Source organism: Cherax quadricarinatus, chromosome 34 (genome assembly GCF_038502225.1).
Source record: "Cherax quadricarinatus isolate ZL_2023a chromosome 34, ASM3850222v1, whole genome shotgun sequence".
Taxonomy (NCBI): domain Eukaryota; kingdom Metazoa; phylum Arthropoda; class Malacostraca; order Decapoda; family Parastacidae; genus Cherax; species Cherax quadricarinatus.
Window position 1 is genome coordinate 11,030,932 of NC_091325.1, and position 15,974 is coordinate 11,046,905.

Sequence of the window (15,974 nt, forward strand, 5' to 3'; positions counted from 1 at the left end):
TAGAGCATTATGACCTGCCACTTTTGCTATATCAACATAACCTGCCACTGTTACTATGGGTTATCACTGCAGCTGTAGCAACACGACTTGCTAGGTTTGTTATGGCAACGTGATCTGCCTCTTTTTGCTATGGCACCATGACCAGCCACTGTTATTACAGTCATGAGGAGCACTAAACCCAAATGGGTCATACAGTGACTGAGGGAATGGAAGGCACTCAGACTCGATTTTAGGAAATGGAGCGCCGGTCCAATTCCTTAGATCAAGAGCCCCATCACCCGTAACTTGAAACCTCCCTTGAGGGATCCTGCTATTGTAGCTATGGCAATACCTGCTATTGTTGCTAAGCCAACATGATCTGCCACTGTTTCTATAGCAACATTAGCTAAAGTTTCCAGACATAATTATAATTATTTTAATAATTATTATTAATAATAATACTAAGTCCTGACTGGATGTTTCTTTTTTTGGCCCTCCAATGGTACTTAATTTTGAAATAGGATTCAGTGTGATCATAATCTGCTGCCAGTATGGAAGGTAATCATAATTTGTCCAAAAGAAAACGTGCAGTTGTGGTGGAGGACATATCTGAATCTCTAAATATTTTACCACTCATGGGCAAACAGCACATTCTACTTATTATACCTTTTTCCCAACAAAATTTACAACTAATTAAACATTCTTCTTCTTACAACCTTTTACCATTGTTTTTCTGTGGCTACATTAACGATCACTGCCTGAGTTTGATTTCAACATGAACTCTCTTTAATCTAACATAAAAGTCATTGATTTTCCTGTCTGTGCAACTCATACATAGCATGTAACTTTGTTTGTTTCACATTCATAAATAGGCAATAATGCTTTACATTCAGCATCGAAGAATTTCTGCAGAAAGCTTATAACGAACAATATTTTCATTAACATTTTCTATCAGGTGAAAAACTGAGGACTGGATAAGGAACCAACTCTACATTCTATCAAGGACATTTTCTTAAATGCGCGTTTAATTAACTTTTGCACATGTGGTTATGTCTTCATTAAAATGGAGAGAGCAGGCAAAAACAAAATATGTAAACAGGAAAGGCGACACAAAACAACGAAAGAGAAAGGAGTCGATGTTTTATTACGCAAATTTAAAACTGGAAGAGTACATACACACATTTTCATAAGTTGGTTTATAGTGCCCATATGAGATCCTATTCGGATAATCAATATATCAAATATATTTGTGGAACTTATCAGACTCACAGCAAACATAATATGTCCAACACTGCCTTTAGTTGGTAAACTATCTTCATATACATAAAGAACACTTATTAGAGGAACGACTCTGTCTGATTCTGGGGTTTCCAAAACAGATCTGCTGGGCACTTACTTTGTGATGTTAGGAACTGGTCATATCATACTCACAGATGCAACTGTTCTCTCTACACAGAACACTCAAAGAGACAAATAAAACCAGTGTTATTGTCCTGGTTGCATAAAGTGAAAAAAAGTTAACTCTTTTTTAGTATTGATCACAATAGTTATTGTCAAAACCGGTGAGAGGACTTGTACAGGGTCAATGGATCAACACACGTAGAGGAACGGAATTTGAAACTCTCTCAGGAACAAAGTTGTAACACTCATCGTTGCTAGAGTAACAAAACTGTTTAAGTTATAAACCATAACATGGGAGCAGCGCAGTCACCGTCACTTGGAAACAATGACTTACATGTTGGAGAGGAGAGATATGAACAAAAAATTTAATGATGCGGGAACCGTGAGTATTTTGTCTATATCCAGTCCTGCTCGCCGTTCATCACACTCCACAACTGGACGTAATTTTATACATAGTTTGTTCAGACGACTTAAACTTACGCCTTTCTGGGAACATATGCTTCAACTTGAGTCTAATCTTCGTGAGAAAACTCGAGCAGAACTGGAATAAGTTGTTCTGTTAACCTTAGAAATATTTGTACAATCTGTGGAAGTTTTTAACCCCCATGTAAATGAAGCGAAGCCACTTCCTCCTTAACAGGTTAGTTCAGTGATTCTTCGTGTCAATAAAAAAAAATCGATTCTCAGCCAATGTTTGGTCTGTGCCGCAGTATCCGTGACACTGATCACTCTTCGCTCTCATTTCTCTTCAGTGGTCTGAACGCATTTGTGCTAATGATGGGAAATTTTTAAAGAATTTGTTTGTACATTAAATTTACAACTACATGATAATGCATTTTTGAAGCTCCAAGTATTAGTCTGTACTCCAAGATATCCTCAGGAAATACAACTTAGAGGAATAAAAGAGGAATCCGCAGTGACCTGATGTTCATATTATCCTACTGATGGGGAAGCACCAAGCCCATAAGACTAACATGGCGCTTGAGGAATGGGAGGTATCATGCTTCATCCAAGAGTAAAGCATCTCGGATTCTTTGATGAAGAACCCTTTCGAGCACTGAAGCACCTCTCCATTCTCTTGAAATAACAAGAAGGGTGGTAGTTACAGCAACGTAGCAATTGTTGGTAGTGAAATTCTCTTTTGCATTTATTTGCATACACACTATATATCATTAACCTAACAAATGTTAAGATCTTTGAGAGGGCAAGGTGACTACATCCCTCCCTCCATCATGGAGTCACCAGGGGCACCTGTGTGTTCCTTAGTCACATCCTCAGGATGTATTTAAATATAGACGATAATTAGACGCGTTTCTTTTCATTTTCCTCTATGGGATTTCCTTAATTTCTTCTACAGAAGTGTCAAAGGGGTCACACACACACACACACACACACATATAGATATATAAATTGTGTGTGTGTGTGTGTGTGTGTGTGTGTGTGTGTGTGTGTGTGTGTGTGTGTGTGTGCGCGCGCGCGTGTGCGTGTGAGCGAGTGCGCGTTGATAAAAATTTCCCATCATTGCATCAGAGACAGTACAGGATCCAACTTAAGCTTCGTAAACAGCTTGGATGTAGAGGTGAGCTGTCAGCAGGTCAGTGGAGCAGCCACAGCGAGTCTGCTCTTCTCAAAATGGGTCATGTGCGTGGCAGGTTTACAGTGGGCTCTTTGATAAAAAATTAGGATTAGTTTTAAGGCAATAAATATCCATCACAGCATTTGTTTAATGAAGGCCTTAGGAAGATGGTGTGCTCGTCTTAAGAAGAGGAGAAAAAAATTGTTTATAAATTAACAGACGAGTTTAGTTTCCTTGTACACAGGTGGGTTTCACCTGTGTAGAAGAGAATAATACTTTCCTGTCCTCAGATACTTCGGTTACTTTTTGCTTCACCCTCTGAGGAGTGGAAGACTCTGAAGGAATTCCGCATGTATATGTCTGCATGTCAAGTCAGAGAAAGTAAACACTTGAATTAAGATTCTCGGAAATATATTAAAAGAATGAGAGTTGGATCAGAGAATACAGGAATGCACGAAAGAGAAGGAACAGCCTAGAAGACATTTGATAAATACGTGTACGTGGAAAGATGATATAATGAACAGACTGAATATTGTATGACTTTTATTCGAGACTGTGAGGACAGCAAGTTGGGAAATGGGAAGTTGTGTGTGTATGGTCAAAGTGGATGGGTGTAGCTAAAGTTAGTCGTTGTGTGAGTGTAGTTAAGGAGAGTTGTTGTGTGGGTGTGGCCAAAGAAAAGAATCATCAGTGGGGAAGTACAATCCCATGGTAATACTCCCACGGGTAACTGATGCCTAGAAATCCTTATAAAAATTCGCCCGGAACTACTGCTTAGGAACATTTGATTTGTATGACTATGGAAGGATTGCAACACTAGTTTAGCACTGACCTGCTTTTTTTGGTGTTATTATGAGAGATATATTGTGGTATAGGAAAATTAAATCGTGTCTGCAAGCGTTCATAATTTTGCAAGAGATATTTTACTTGGAAATTCCGCGATGGTTGATGCAGTGTCCGGATAATTTCAGGCTCACGTGACCCATTGGAAACTGAGTATAGCACAACGGGAGATGTGATAAACTTGACCACACTAATAGAATCATTACATCACAACGGTATAATGGGAACCCCAGGGGCTGGATCTATGTATCCATGGAGAGTCCTGCCTGTCTTAATAGCAGCGAGACACTACCACGGTATCCAGAGATGCATTATGCCACAGTGGGAGAACTAGCTTCATTTTGATTAGCAAATGCAGCATTATGTCTTGGACATAAAGGGAAAGTACATATACATACATCAACTGTACAATATTAGATGCATAAAGTGACCTCGAGGTCCTCCTTTCAGCTACACACTGTACACAGAAGCAGCTACCAGGCTGGAATATGTTAAAACTGTCCAAAGCGGCACACATTGTCTCACCACTTCAACGATTGGCACAAAATAAATATCACAGAATATAAACAAAACAAAACAAAAACAAAAAAAATCTAACAATTATCTGGAGCTTATGTTTATGGCGCTGGGAGCTAGATGAACAGCGAGATGCCCATGTCTACCTGACTCCACCTTGACTAACACTTGTGTAGGAAAGGGAGTGGGGGTGGGGCGAGAGGACAGATTCTAATGCCATTGAATCTATAAAATACTATTACTGTTTTCTAGGTGGCAGGCCAAGGGGATCGTCAGCCATGTTTGGAAAATAGGAAAATTTGCTCGTCTGCCAAAACTGAATCAAAATTCCAGACACATGAAATGCTTGGTTCTGCATCATCATATACTATGAATTTTTTCCATTCTTTGCACCTCAGATTCTGAAGATTCTCTCATGTACTATCAACCCTCCCAGGACCTCAGTGATGTATTATCAAACCTCCCAGGACCTCAGTGATGCACTATCAATCCCCCAGGACCTCAATGATGTACTATTAACCCTCCCAGGACCTTAGAGATGTACTATCAACCCTCCCAGGACCTCAGTGATGTACTATCAACCCTCCAAGGACCTCAATGATGTACTATCCCCTCAAAAAATATAACAAAATTTTGAGGGATTATTAATTAATGTTGTGATGATAATGAATGATAAAGGAAGATATTTAACATTCCTGTACATGTCTCCTTTTTATGACAAATAGCAATGAAATGATGAAATTTGTGAAAGAAAAATGACTAGGTAATTATCAACTTCATTAAATTAATGTGAACCATATTAGAATACTATCTACAAACACAATAACAAGTAATATGTTTTATCTGAAGAATGTGATAAGTGTACATACATTACTTGTGCTTTAACGTGATACTGCACATACTTGTCTATATAAAAATATGGTAAAAAGACTTAAAAGTAAATAAATATATTCAATCTAAAATTAATACTGAAATTACAAAATGTTCATAAAAAATTATGAAGATTTACATCACTCATTAAAAACGAGAGAAAAAAAATGCAATATAAATAAAAAATATTAACTCAGTGAGCTAAGATGGATAACATCAGGTCTAGGCATGTGTTGCGAGAGCATTAACAAATGCAGCAACTGTAACACACAACTGTTTACCGGTCATAGGTTTCTGCTCCACCTCTTGTAACAACACACTAAAGGAAGGAATAAAACTACAGTCTTGGGTGCGAGAGCCCTGCCCTGCGGGATGCCCCAAGAGCAGCTGCCGTGGTTGTGGGGAGGATCATAGCCCGTACATTAAAACTTTTCTTCTCTGACATGCCAGCACCGTACTGCCTACACAGGCTCGGTGTCTGCTCAAGCATTAGGGGGGAAAAACTTGCGCCAGTGACCACCGCAGTGAGTGGCAAGTTACAATCATATAATTCTCGTGGGCCACTCCAGTGATTCTAATGTTAAGGGACATAATCTTGTGGCTACTGTTGTGGCTCTAGTAGTGTGTGAGGTAATCTTGGTGGTCGCTGCGGTGGTCCTGCGTGGGATAATCACAGTGGCCACTCCGGTAGAAAGAGATATGACTCTATAACTGAATCTAGGATGGCAGGCGAGTGGCTGCTCCTGCTCACACAAGGGTGGGCAGCATATGCCAGGCGGACACGTACAGCGGATCCTCTCTTCCTACGTTTAGTGACACAGATACAAACAGCACAGACAGCCAGGGAGCAGCAGAGACGTTATAATGATATGACTTAACGGGGACGTTGGGGTCCCAGCCCGGACCACTCAATCACCTCTCCAGCTGTCCACCACTAGTTCATGGATACAGCGAGTATTTCAAAAAGCTTAAGGAATATTAACGACAAAGATTTTTTTTCTTTAAAGACGAACAAATTTACTTATAATTAACACATTGTGTCAGTTTGTAGTGTTATTACACCCTTGGTGCAACTTCAGTTCAGTTCGTTATACAATACAGTATAACAATATTTCACTTCGTTATACGATATAGTATAATTTGACGTAATTATATCTACAGATTGAGAAACAAGGAATGTAGGAGCAGTGGGAGGCTCACACATAGAGGCCAGGTTCGTCTTCAAGCTTCGTAACTGTGTTCACATCACCTCACCACCACCACAAGACCTTCGCCTCATGGACTCGGTTAAGTATATTAACATTGACTCAGCCACCGTACATCTTCACAGACATCTTAAATTACCTTTTGTAGGAAGTGTATAAACTTTCTGAGTTGTATAATGTAGGATCCTTTTACTAAGCGAGACCTTGCTTTATCAGAAGTCTTAAGTAAAGTTTGGGCACTTCTTTCCAGGAACCTCGAATACATGCATACATGCATACACAGTATACATATATAAACATATGCTTCTTAGTCATATTTGCTAAACAAGTTGATTTAACACAAAAAATACATCTAAAATAATTTTAATATAGATTACTGTATTGCACATATTTACTTGAATAGGAATTATATACATTTGTTTTATTCTTATGAAAGCCAATTTTGTAGCCTAACCTAACTTATTCCAGGTTAATTTCGTGGTGTTTAGAGTAATTTTAGCAGAGTTATAGTGAAAATAAATATAAGCTCTGCTTGTTTGGAAAAATGATCTATCCACACTTTTCCAAATTAGCAAGTTCTGCCTAAGAAGCACAGTTTATATACGTATATATATATATATATATATATATATATATATATATATATATATATATATATATATATATATATATATATATATATATATATATATATATATATATATATATATATATATATATATATATATATACACTCACATACACACAAAGTTTCCAGCACCTTGGGAATGGTTATACATCACTTTAGAGGCTGAGTGAAGCCTGAAGCCACTAAGCTAGCATTCATAATGTCATTTCTAGTTGTCATTTCAAGGCAATTTTATGCTTTTGGCTTCTTTTCATTTCTAAAGCAATCTAAACGAGTTTCATAAATAATACAGTAAATGTATGCGAGCAGGAAAATGCTTTTCTCACATCTTACTTCAAAAATTTGTACAGGTATATTTACTAATTTTTTTTTTTCAACACTTGCATTTCAAACAATATACCTATAAGGCTTATAACTTACTTTTTCTTCAGTTTCTTAAAACACACAACACACACTCGAGCGTTTGCATGGGCTTGTTTGTTGTTTCTGATCAGCAGCTAAGTTCTGGACTCCACAACAGGCTATTGCTGCCTGTGGCAGAGAGCTTATGAAGCTCATCGTATGTTCGGCGTTGCTTACTGAGCGAGTTTAAAATGCCGGAAAGTTTGTCACTTACGCGAATGTGTTCCACTAGACTCTAAAATGTTCAACCGAGCCATCACTTTCAGCCACGAAAATAAGACTGGATGAGAGTAGTGTGGACTAGCTGCTTTGTTTCAGAAGCCAAGCTTCAGAGTGTCAGAATCACTGTTATCTAGGTACTTCAAGATGGCAGCTGGCGGTGCCTAAGGGCTCATAAATCACCCTCGTAGGAGAAACATCTAGTAAGCTTGTTGTCAACATCTAATTTATACTTGGATGAGTTGGTGGTGGTGGAGGAGGGGCAGTGGGGCTGGTCTTGGCCATCATGCGGACGGTGTTCTTGAGTGCTTGACGCTTGTTACAAAACCAGATCCTTACCACCTCCCGTTCGTATCCTAGCTGCTCTGCCAGGGCCGTGATCTCTGCACCTGTGGACGTAAAACATTGTCAGTTATATATTTGTCAGAAATACTTAATTTGAAGATACATTTAACATAAAATTATTAATAAAGATCACATAACGTGGCTGGAACAATTGAAAACACGTAACATTTAAAATGAGCTTAAGCGATGTTTCGAAATGTCCTAGAGGTTGCCATTATCAAGTCGTGACTTGATAATGGTCCGAGGCGGGTAGAAAAGCGTGTTTGGCTTAGCTGTTTGGCTTACAGTTGCAATCGTGAGTTAATTGGGAATATATATTAAATCCTACATACTTACTGGAATATACAAAGCTGAAAGTACACAGTAGCTAACACAATAAGAAATGTATATAAAATGACTTCAGAAAAACGTTTTGCACTTGCTGTTGTACAAGTTTTTGTATAGGCGATATGTGGTCTCAGGTCTCATTAAAAGTTTGCTCTGCATTTGTGTCTATTTCAATCAATAATTGTATTCACCGAAACACACTTGGAAATACAACACCAAATATGGATATTAAACATGAGATACATATTATTTTATATTTAGATTTCATGAACTCTTCACTCCACTCGCTCATGACATACAGATTTTGTTGTAAGTTTACCGTGATATCGCAGAACATGTTTACACTACAAGCAGAACAAACGTGGACTTTGAAACTAAAATCCTTCGTCAGATTTGCCATGAAGGCAATATTTCCATAGAAGTCTGGCATAAAGCAATACTAAATGCATTAAATTTTTGTTTATGTTTTCTGTCAGACAAATGGGATTAGATTTGGATCAGAGAGAGGGAAGTTGCTGGTTCCTCACTGAATTTCGCAATTCTGGCATTCTCTAAAATGTTATTTACAAATCGGTATATTTTTCATTTAAAGTAAACATTATTTTGTAGGGAGAGAGACTCCGAGCCTTCCTCCAGGCTCGCTGAACTGTCAAATGCAGTGCTACTCTCTTTTGATTGCGCGATTACATTCAGGGGGATGAGAAAAACCTGTATGGGTCTTTAGAGACAGAAAAACGGGATAAGTTGAAGGTAATCAAGTATGATAAAAGGAATGGGCGGGTAGTTCTAATTCCCTGTATTAAGAGCCAGGAACTAGCGTCTAGGCTCCACTGACGGTTTTTCTATAGAAACATAAGTGAGGTAGTTCTATTCATCTAAAAATATTGACTAATTATATTCCTTGAACAAGTTTCTTTTTTCTTTTTTTTAATCCACACGAAGGGAAGTTTGGCTGCAGAAGTAGAGATTTTGTTTCTTCATTTACATAAGGAGGATCGAACATGTACCACTTCACGCTGAATGACCCACACGGATTAAAAACCGAATCAATATAGAACAATATGTTCTTCAAACCTCATTTACTTCGTATGAAAGATACATCTAAAAGTTTTAAATCTGGCATATAACAACACACTAGTCTTTGACTGTTCGTATTTCCCGATAAACATGCAACTAATTTATCACTTCATTGATTCTCAAATTCATAGTAAATACCGGAATACATGCCCGTGAGGTGTTGGAACCTTCCCCCTACCCATAAATTTTCGTGTTCGTTTTTTGCATATGATCTTCCGCTCACTCTCATATTTTCTCTTCTCCCTCAACTAAACAAATACTAAATACGTATCTCTTTCAAAGGGGTGCATTGATTCGGGTGAAGAGCTTTTGATCAAAGGAACTGGAGCTATCTCTCCCTTCACCGGAATCAAACCTGATTACCTCCTCCTTCCTAGGTGTTGTATAATCCCTTGCGAATTTAATTTAATAGGATATTAAGCATCAGACCCTGAAACGTCTTACAGCCTCTCTCTCTCTCTCTCTCTCTCTCTCTCTCTCTCTCTCTACACACACACACACACATATATATATATATATATATATATATATATATATATATATATATATATATATATATATATATTATATATATATATATATATATATATATATATATATGTGTGTGTGTGTGTGTGTGTGTGTGTGTGTGTGTGTGTGTGTGTGTGTGTGTGTGTGTGTGTGTGTGGGTGTGTGTGTGTGTGGGGCAAGACACTGACTTTTGCACGAATATTACCTCTCCTGCAGTCCTCGTGTTGAAAGACCCACACGAATTTAGCGTTGCGCATCAAATTCTGTTGGTTTCATTTATTATACACTGCACGACAGCCCATAGGGCATCAAATAATTTTTGGTTAACTTATGTCTCCAGGTACAGATTAAAAAAACAATTCCTACCCTGTACCTGAACAGATGCAGAAATTCCATGTCTGAGTGCCATAGTAGTAGTAGTAGTAGTAGTAGTAGTAGTAGTAGTAGTAGTAGCAACAGAAAAAATAGTAATAATAATAGAAGTAATTGTAACAATAATGGTAGTAGTAGTAGCTGAGATAGTAATTTTTAGTAGTAGTAATAACAGTAATTATAGTAGTAGTATTAAAAAATATTGCTGGTGGTAGCAGTAACATTAAAACCATAGCGTAAGTAGTAATATTAATAGCAATATCAAAAGTAAAAATAATAATAGTACGAAGTGCATAAGCAGCTTAAAAGTAAAAAAAATAATAACAGTAACATTAGTAGTAATAGAATAAGTAGCACCAGTATTGTTACTAACAATAATCATAATTGCATTATTGGTAATTATTTTTGTGGTAATAAATGAAAAATGATAAATATTAATATTAAATATAAAATTTTCTTCTTCTTCTTCTTCTTCTTCTTCTTCTTATTATTATTATTATTATTATTATTATTATTATTATTAGTAGTAGTAGTAGTAGTAGTAATAGTACATAGTAATAGTTGTAGTAAGTAATAGTAGAACATAGTAATAGTAGTAGTAATAGTAGTAGTGGTAGTATAAATAAATTAGAAATTAACAGATTTTTATTAATTTATTTTAATATATTTTGCCATTTCTGGTTTTATTATGTACTAGTAATAAGTAAATTATTAAAATATTAAAATAAAATATTTTAACAAAAATATTAATAAAATTATTTTTATAAAAAAATATTAATAATTGCTTTACTATTAATATTAAAAAGAATTTTGCTTAATTTCAACGAATTTATTTCACAATATTTATTATTGTCATTATTATTATTATTATTATTATTATTATTATTATTAGAACTAATAATGACACTGATACTGTAATATCAGTATTAGATACTGATCAGTATTAGTACTGATTTTACTACTACTGCTGTACTACCATCACTATTATTACTAATACTACTACTAACACTAATGATGAAACTAACATTAATATTAATAGTAAAGCAATTATTAATATTTCTTTATAAAAACAATTTTATTAATTTTTTTGTTAAAATATTTTATATTAATATTTTAATAATTTACTTATTACTAGTACATAATAAAATCAGAAATGGAAAAATATATTAAAATAAATTAATAAAATCTGTTAATTTCTAATTTATTTATACTACCACTACTACTATTACTACCACAATACTAAATAACAAAAAAAGGCACAATACCGTGACTGGAACGATACACAAATAACCCGCACATACAAGAGAGGAGCTTACGACGACGTTTCGGTCCGACTTGGACCATTTACAAGGTCACACTAACGAAAAGGAGAGAGGGAGGGGTATACATAGGCAAGAGGGGGTAGTAGTAGTAGTAGTAGTAGAAGTATATGCCTATATATACCCTTCCCTCTCTCCTTTTCGTTAGTGTGACTTTGTAAATGAACCAAGTCGGACCGAAACGTCGTCGTAAGCTCCTCTCTTCCTTGTGCGGGTTATTTGTGTAATAAACTAATAATGGTAACTGTCACATTGAAGAACTGCAACCCAAGAGAAAGCATAACTGTAGAGGAGAGCAACTCAACGTGGTAGGCCATTTAATCTTTCTTACCAATATCTTCCTTTCTACCCACAACCATTCGCACTTCTATGTCATATCCTTAAGTTTTCCTTACCCATTTTTGCCATCGACCTAAGTGCCTGAAAAAAAGACGTTTCGATCGTCTCGAGGGAAAAGTGTTGTGTATCTGCTCCTGTCTTTTCAAGAGATGCTTGTGAAACTGCGATAATGGGATTAGGTAAATAATCCGTTGCAGGAAAGTTAATAATAATAATAATAATAATAATAATAATAATAATAATAATAATAATAATAATTAGTAATAATAATAATAATCATCTTACGGAAACTCCTGGAGAATGGGAGATAATAAGCTATAATCAAAGGAAGGGTATGGTGGCTCTAATTCAAGAAATCAAGAGCCCTTCAAAACCATCTAGGAACATACCTCCTCCTCCTCCTCATCCTCCTACAGAATGGGAACTTAGAAGACATTTTTTATGCACTGATAAGTAGATTTTTGCACCTTTTCACCCATATTGGGGCTCTATCAGACTCCTCATATAATCCCATTCTGGGCAAAACAAGGATATATATATATATATATATATATATATATATATATATATATATATATATATATATATATATATATATATATATATATATATATATTAGCCCTCGGCTAAGTCACTGTCTATAAGTACCACTATTAACATCTGACAAGTCATGAACTAGGAAACTCAAAATTTGGCGCAGAACTCAAAATTTTGGCGCAGAAATTAATCATGTGCAATAAAGTGTTTATGGACGGGTGGTGGAGCAAACAGCAATAACTCATGAATGGTACATATTCTTTACATAAAATTGATATGAGCCATTAGCTGTTGACACTGATGAAAATGCTCGGCCAGACACTCCTCTGTATTTCATATGATCGATGAAATGGGATGATTCAGCGTGGAATTCATTATGTGTATGTGTTTATTATTATTACTAATATATATATATATATATATATATATATATATATATATATATATATATATATATATATATATATATATATATATATATATATATATATATACCGTGCTGAATAGGTAAAAACTTGCTATTTTGGTTTAAACAGCGAAAATTTGTGCATGCAATAATTTCGCAAAAAAAACATTCTGAGCCTAACGGAAAAAATATATTTCATTGTGTCTATTTATTATTAAATCATTGTAAACTTATCTAAAATATATTTAGTTGGTTTAAGCTATATTAAATTGCACTTGTTATAAGATTAAGTAAGTTTTCTGAGGTTCTTCTGGTACAAAATTTTTAATTTTTACATAAACATAAATTAAAAATATATATCTTTAAACGTATAAGAGAAAATTTTACAAAGAACTTAATTTTAAATGCTTTCTTGCTAATTGTCCAGTTTTACCTATATATATATATATATATATATATACATATATATATATATATATATATATATATATATATATATATATATATATATATATATATATATATGTGTATGTGTATGTGTATATATATATATGGTGTTTGTGTGTGTGTGTGTGTGTGTGTGTGTAGGGGAATGCTAAACCCGTTAGGATCATACAGCTCCTACGGAGGTAAAGAAATTTGATCTCAGTTGTCAAGGCACTTCTTGAAAGATTAATATCATTTGGGATATTTTTGATATGCCAGTTTTACCGTGGGCTCCAAAACATAGGAACCTACTGTAACCTAACCCATGCTAAAATTTAAGCAATATAAAAAAATTTTATATCCCTGACTTCTGGGAATCTGCATGCCTTTAACTCAGTATTTGTCCCAGGGAAGGAATGGGCAAAGCAATCTTCAGGTGATGTCCAACAATCCTTCACAAAGACACTGCAGAACAAGGGGATACTGTATTACTCTGTATTACTCTGTGTAGAGATTAAACTCAAACTCAGTATAATGTAATCCTTTATTGACTATATTGCGCCTACACAGTGTGGGCGATACGTAGTTAATACAGGATCGCTTTAAACTGTATTTGTGTTTATTTTTTCCATTGTGTTAGTATTATATACCTGTTATTTTCACTCTGCGTAGAGCTTTATCAAGTCATGCAGTGGTTACGTTGTCTCAATTAAGGTTACTTCTGTTGCTTGATTCTTGTCTTCATACATTGTCTGCGACACGCACTCATCCGGTAAATCAGTGAAATTTGCCAGTTCAGGTAGTAAATGATACAAGATTTGCAACCAGGTAAAATATAGAAATAATTAATTTGTGTTTGCAGAAGAGTGATTATGAGAGCAAATGTAAACATAGTGCTCTACTTGAGAAAGGGGAGCTGGAATGATGTCAGTGAGAGCTGTAAACTGGAATAATGTCGGTGGATGCTGAAAGCTTGAATTATATGAGAGGGCGCTGGAAGGTGGAACGATGTCAAAGGGTGCCGGAAGCTAGAATTGTCAGTGGGTGCTGGAAGCTGGAATAGTGTCGTGGGTGCTAGAAGCCGAATGATGTCGATAGGTGCTGGAAGTGGAATGATGTTAGTGGGAGCTGGAAGTTGGAATATTGTCAGTGGGTGCAGTTGACTGGAATAATGTCAGGAAGTGCTGCTAGCTGGAATTACATCTGTGATTGTTTAAAGCTGAAATGTTAGCGGATTTTGAAGATGGAATAATATAAATTTTTGATGCAAGATGGCATTATGCCAGTGAGTACCTGAAGTTGGAATTATACCAGCTGTAGCAAGATTGATGTCAATTGGCGCCGGATGACTGGGGCAATAACCAGACATGTAATGTAAAGTAAGCCTTAATTTTATTGATTTCATAAATCTCACTCCTGTGGAAAACGTTGTAAAAAATAAAGACTTACTCTGGAGTCCACGACTTTATATATGTAACATGCTAATGAGAAACTAAGGAAACTCATAGGTGTGATATAGTGTACATGCTGAGGAAAAACAAGCCGAAAGACAAACACCAAAAAAAGTAATGCACTTGATACGGTAACATCAAACTCTAGAATGAGAGGAATAAGAGGCATTCAGTATTGATTCAAGGAATAAAAGCGTATGTCTTTGCCCTTGAATGAAGACCTTCTCCAATGACGGGTGAAACTTTAGACTAAAGTGAAGGTAGGAAACTGCGCATCGAGGATCTGCAAACGAAGCATGGCATATCTGATCTAAGAGGGACATTTGTGACATTGAACTTGATAAAGCACCGGTGTGGGTGGAACGTTGTGCATTAAATGTTTCGACTGTATATTGAGTCTTATTTTCTTAACTAGTCGGCTTGTTGCCTATTCCAACATACTGAGCAAATTCAATCAAATAAACTCCTGATTATTTCCTTCACAGGTTCATAATAACAAAAGTGTCATTAATTTAAGTCCGGAAGAGAAGCAAGAGGATATTTTTTCTTACAAAGAGTGATAAAACTGTGAAACATTCGACCTCGAAACAAAAACTGCTAGATTTTGAAACTCAGCTGGAAGAACGAGCCAATAAATTGGACACCTGCACAGTTAACTGGCCTCTATCTACCCCATGCTCACTAGACAATGCTCGACAAATTAACAAAGGTAAACACATAATATACAATATCGTGCAGTGGACCAGTTACTCGGAGGATAATCATGAGTCTCATGTGATCATGAGAAAAACATAAAAGGGCTCAGTGTAGTAGGATTTCTTGCAAATACTTGGCAGGTTTTACTCATATCCCAAAATTCTTGTCGTGTATCTGTGCAATCAATCCTTTAAACTACTGTAGTGGCTTTATGTTGCAGATTATACCACTTATTTATGTCTTTATCTACTAAACAGTTTTCATATCCAGTGTAAAGCTGAATTCATACAGCTTAAATGCTTCAAGAGATGAAAAGGTGCATAGTACAGACGACTAGAATGTGTGTGTGTGTGTGTGTACCGAGTGATGAAGACGACAAAGGAAAAAGGGTCTCAATAAAAAACATTATCCACCTGTAGCGCTTCAGTGTAATAAAAATCAGTATCGTAGAGTGTTGGCATCTAGAGCGAATGAAATAATTAGTAGCAAAGGATGGTAAATAATTACAATTGTTTATAATTTGAAGGTGT

General features: G+C 35.7%; 1 protein-coding gene across 10 annotated transcripts in view; it reads right to left on the minus strand.

Moving 5' to 3' along the window:
- Window positions 1–7,127: 7,127 nt before the first annotated feature.
- pdm3 (pou domain motif 3) overlaps window positions 7,128–15,974 on the minus strand; it is a 1,342,109-nt gene continuing 1,333,262 nt past the window's right edge. For all 10 annotated transcript variants that reach the window (XM_070091164.1, XM_053783632.2, XM_053783635.2 and 7 more), the window contains one exon: window positions 7,128–8,028. In XM_070091164.1, the coding sequence (XP_069947265.1) occupies window positions 7,862–8,028 (167 nt within the window). In that variant the 3' untranslated portion in view covers window positions 7,128–7,861. The remainder of the gene's footprint in view (window positions 8,029–15,974) is intronic.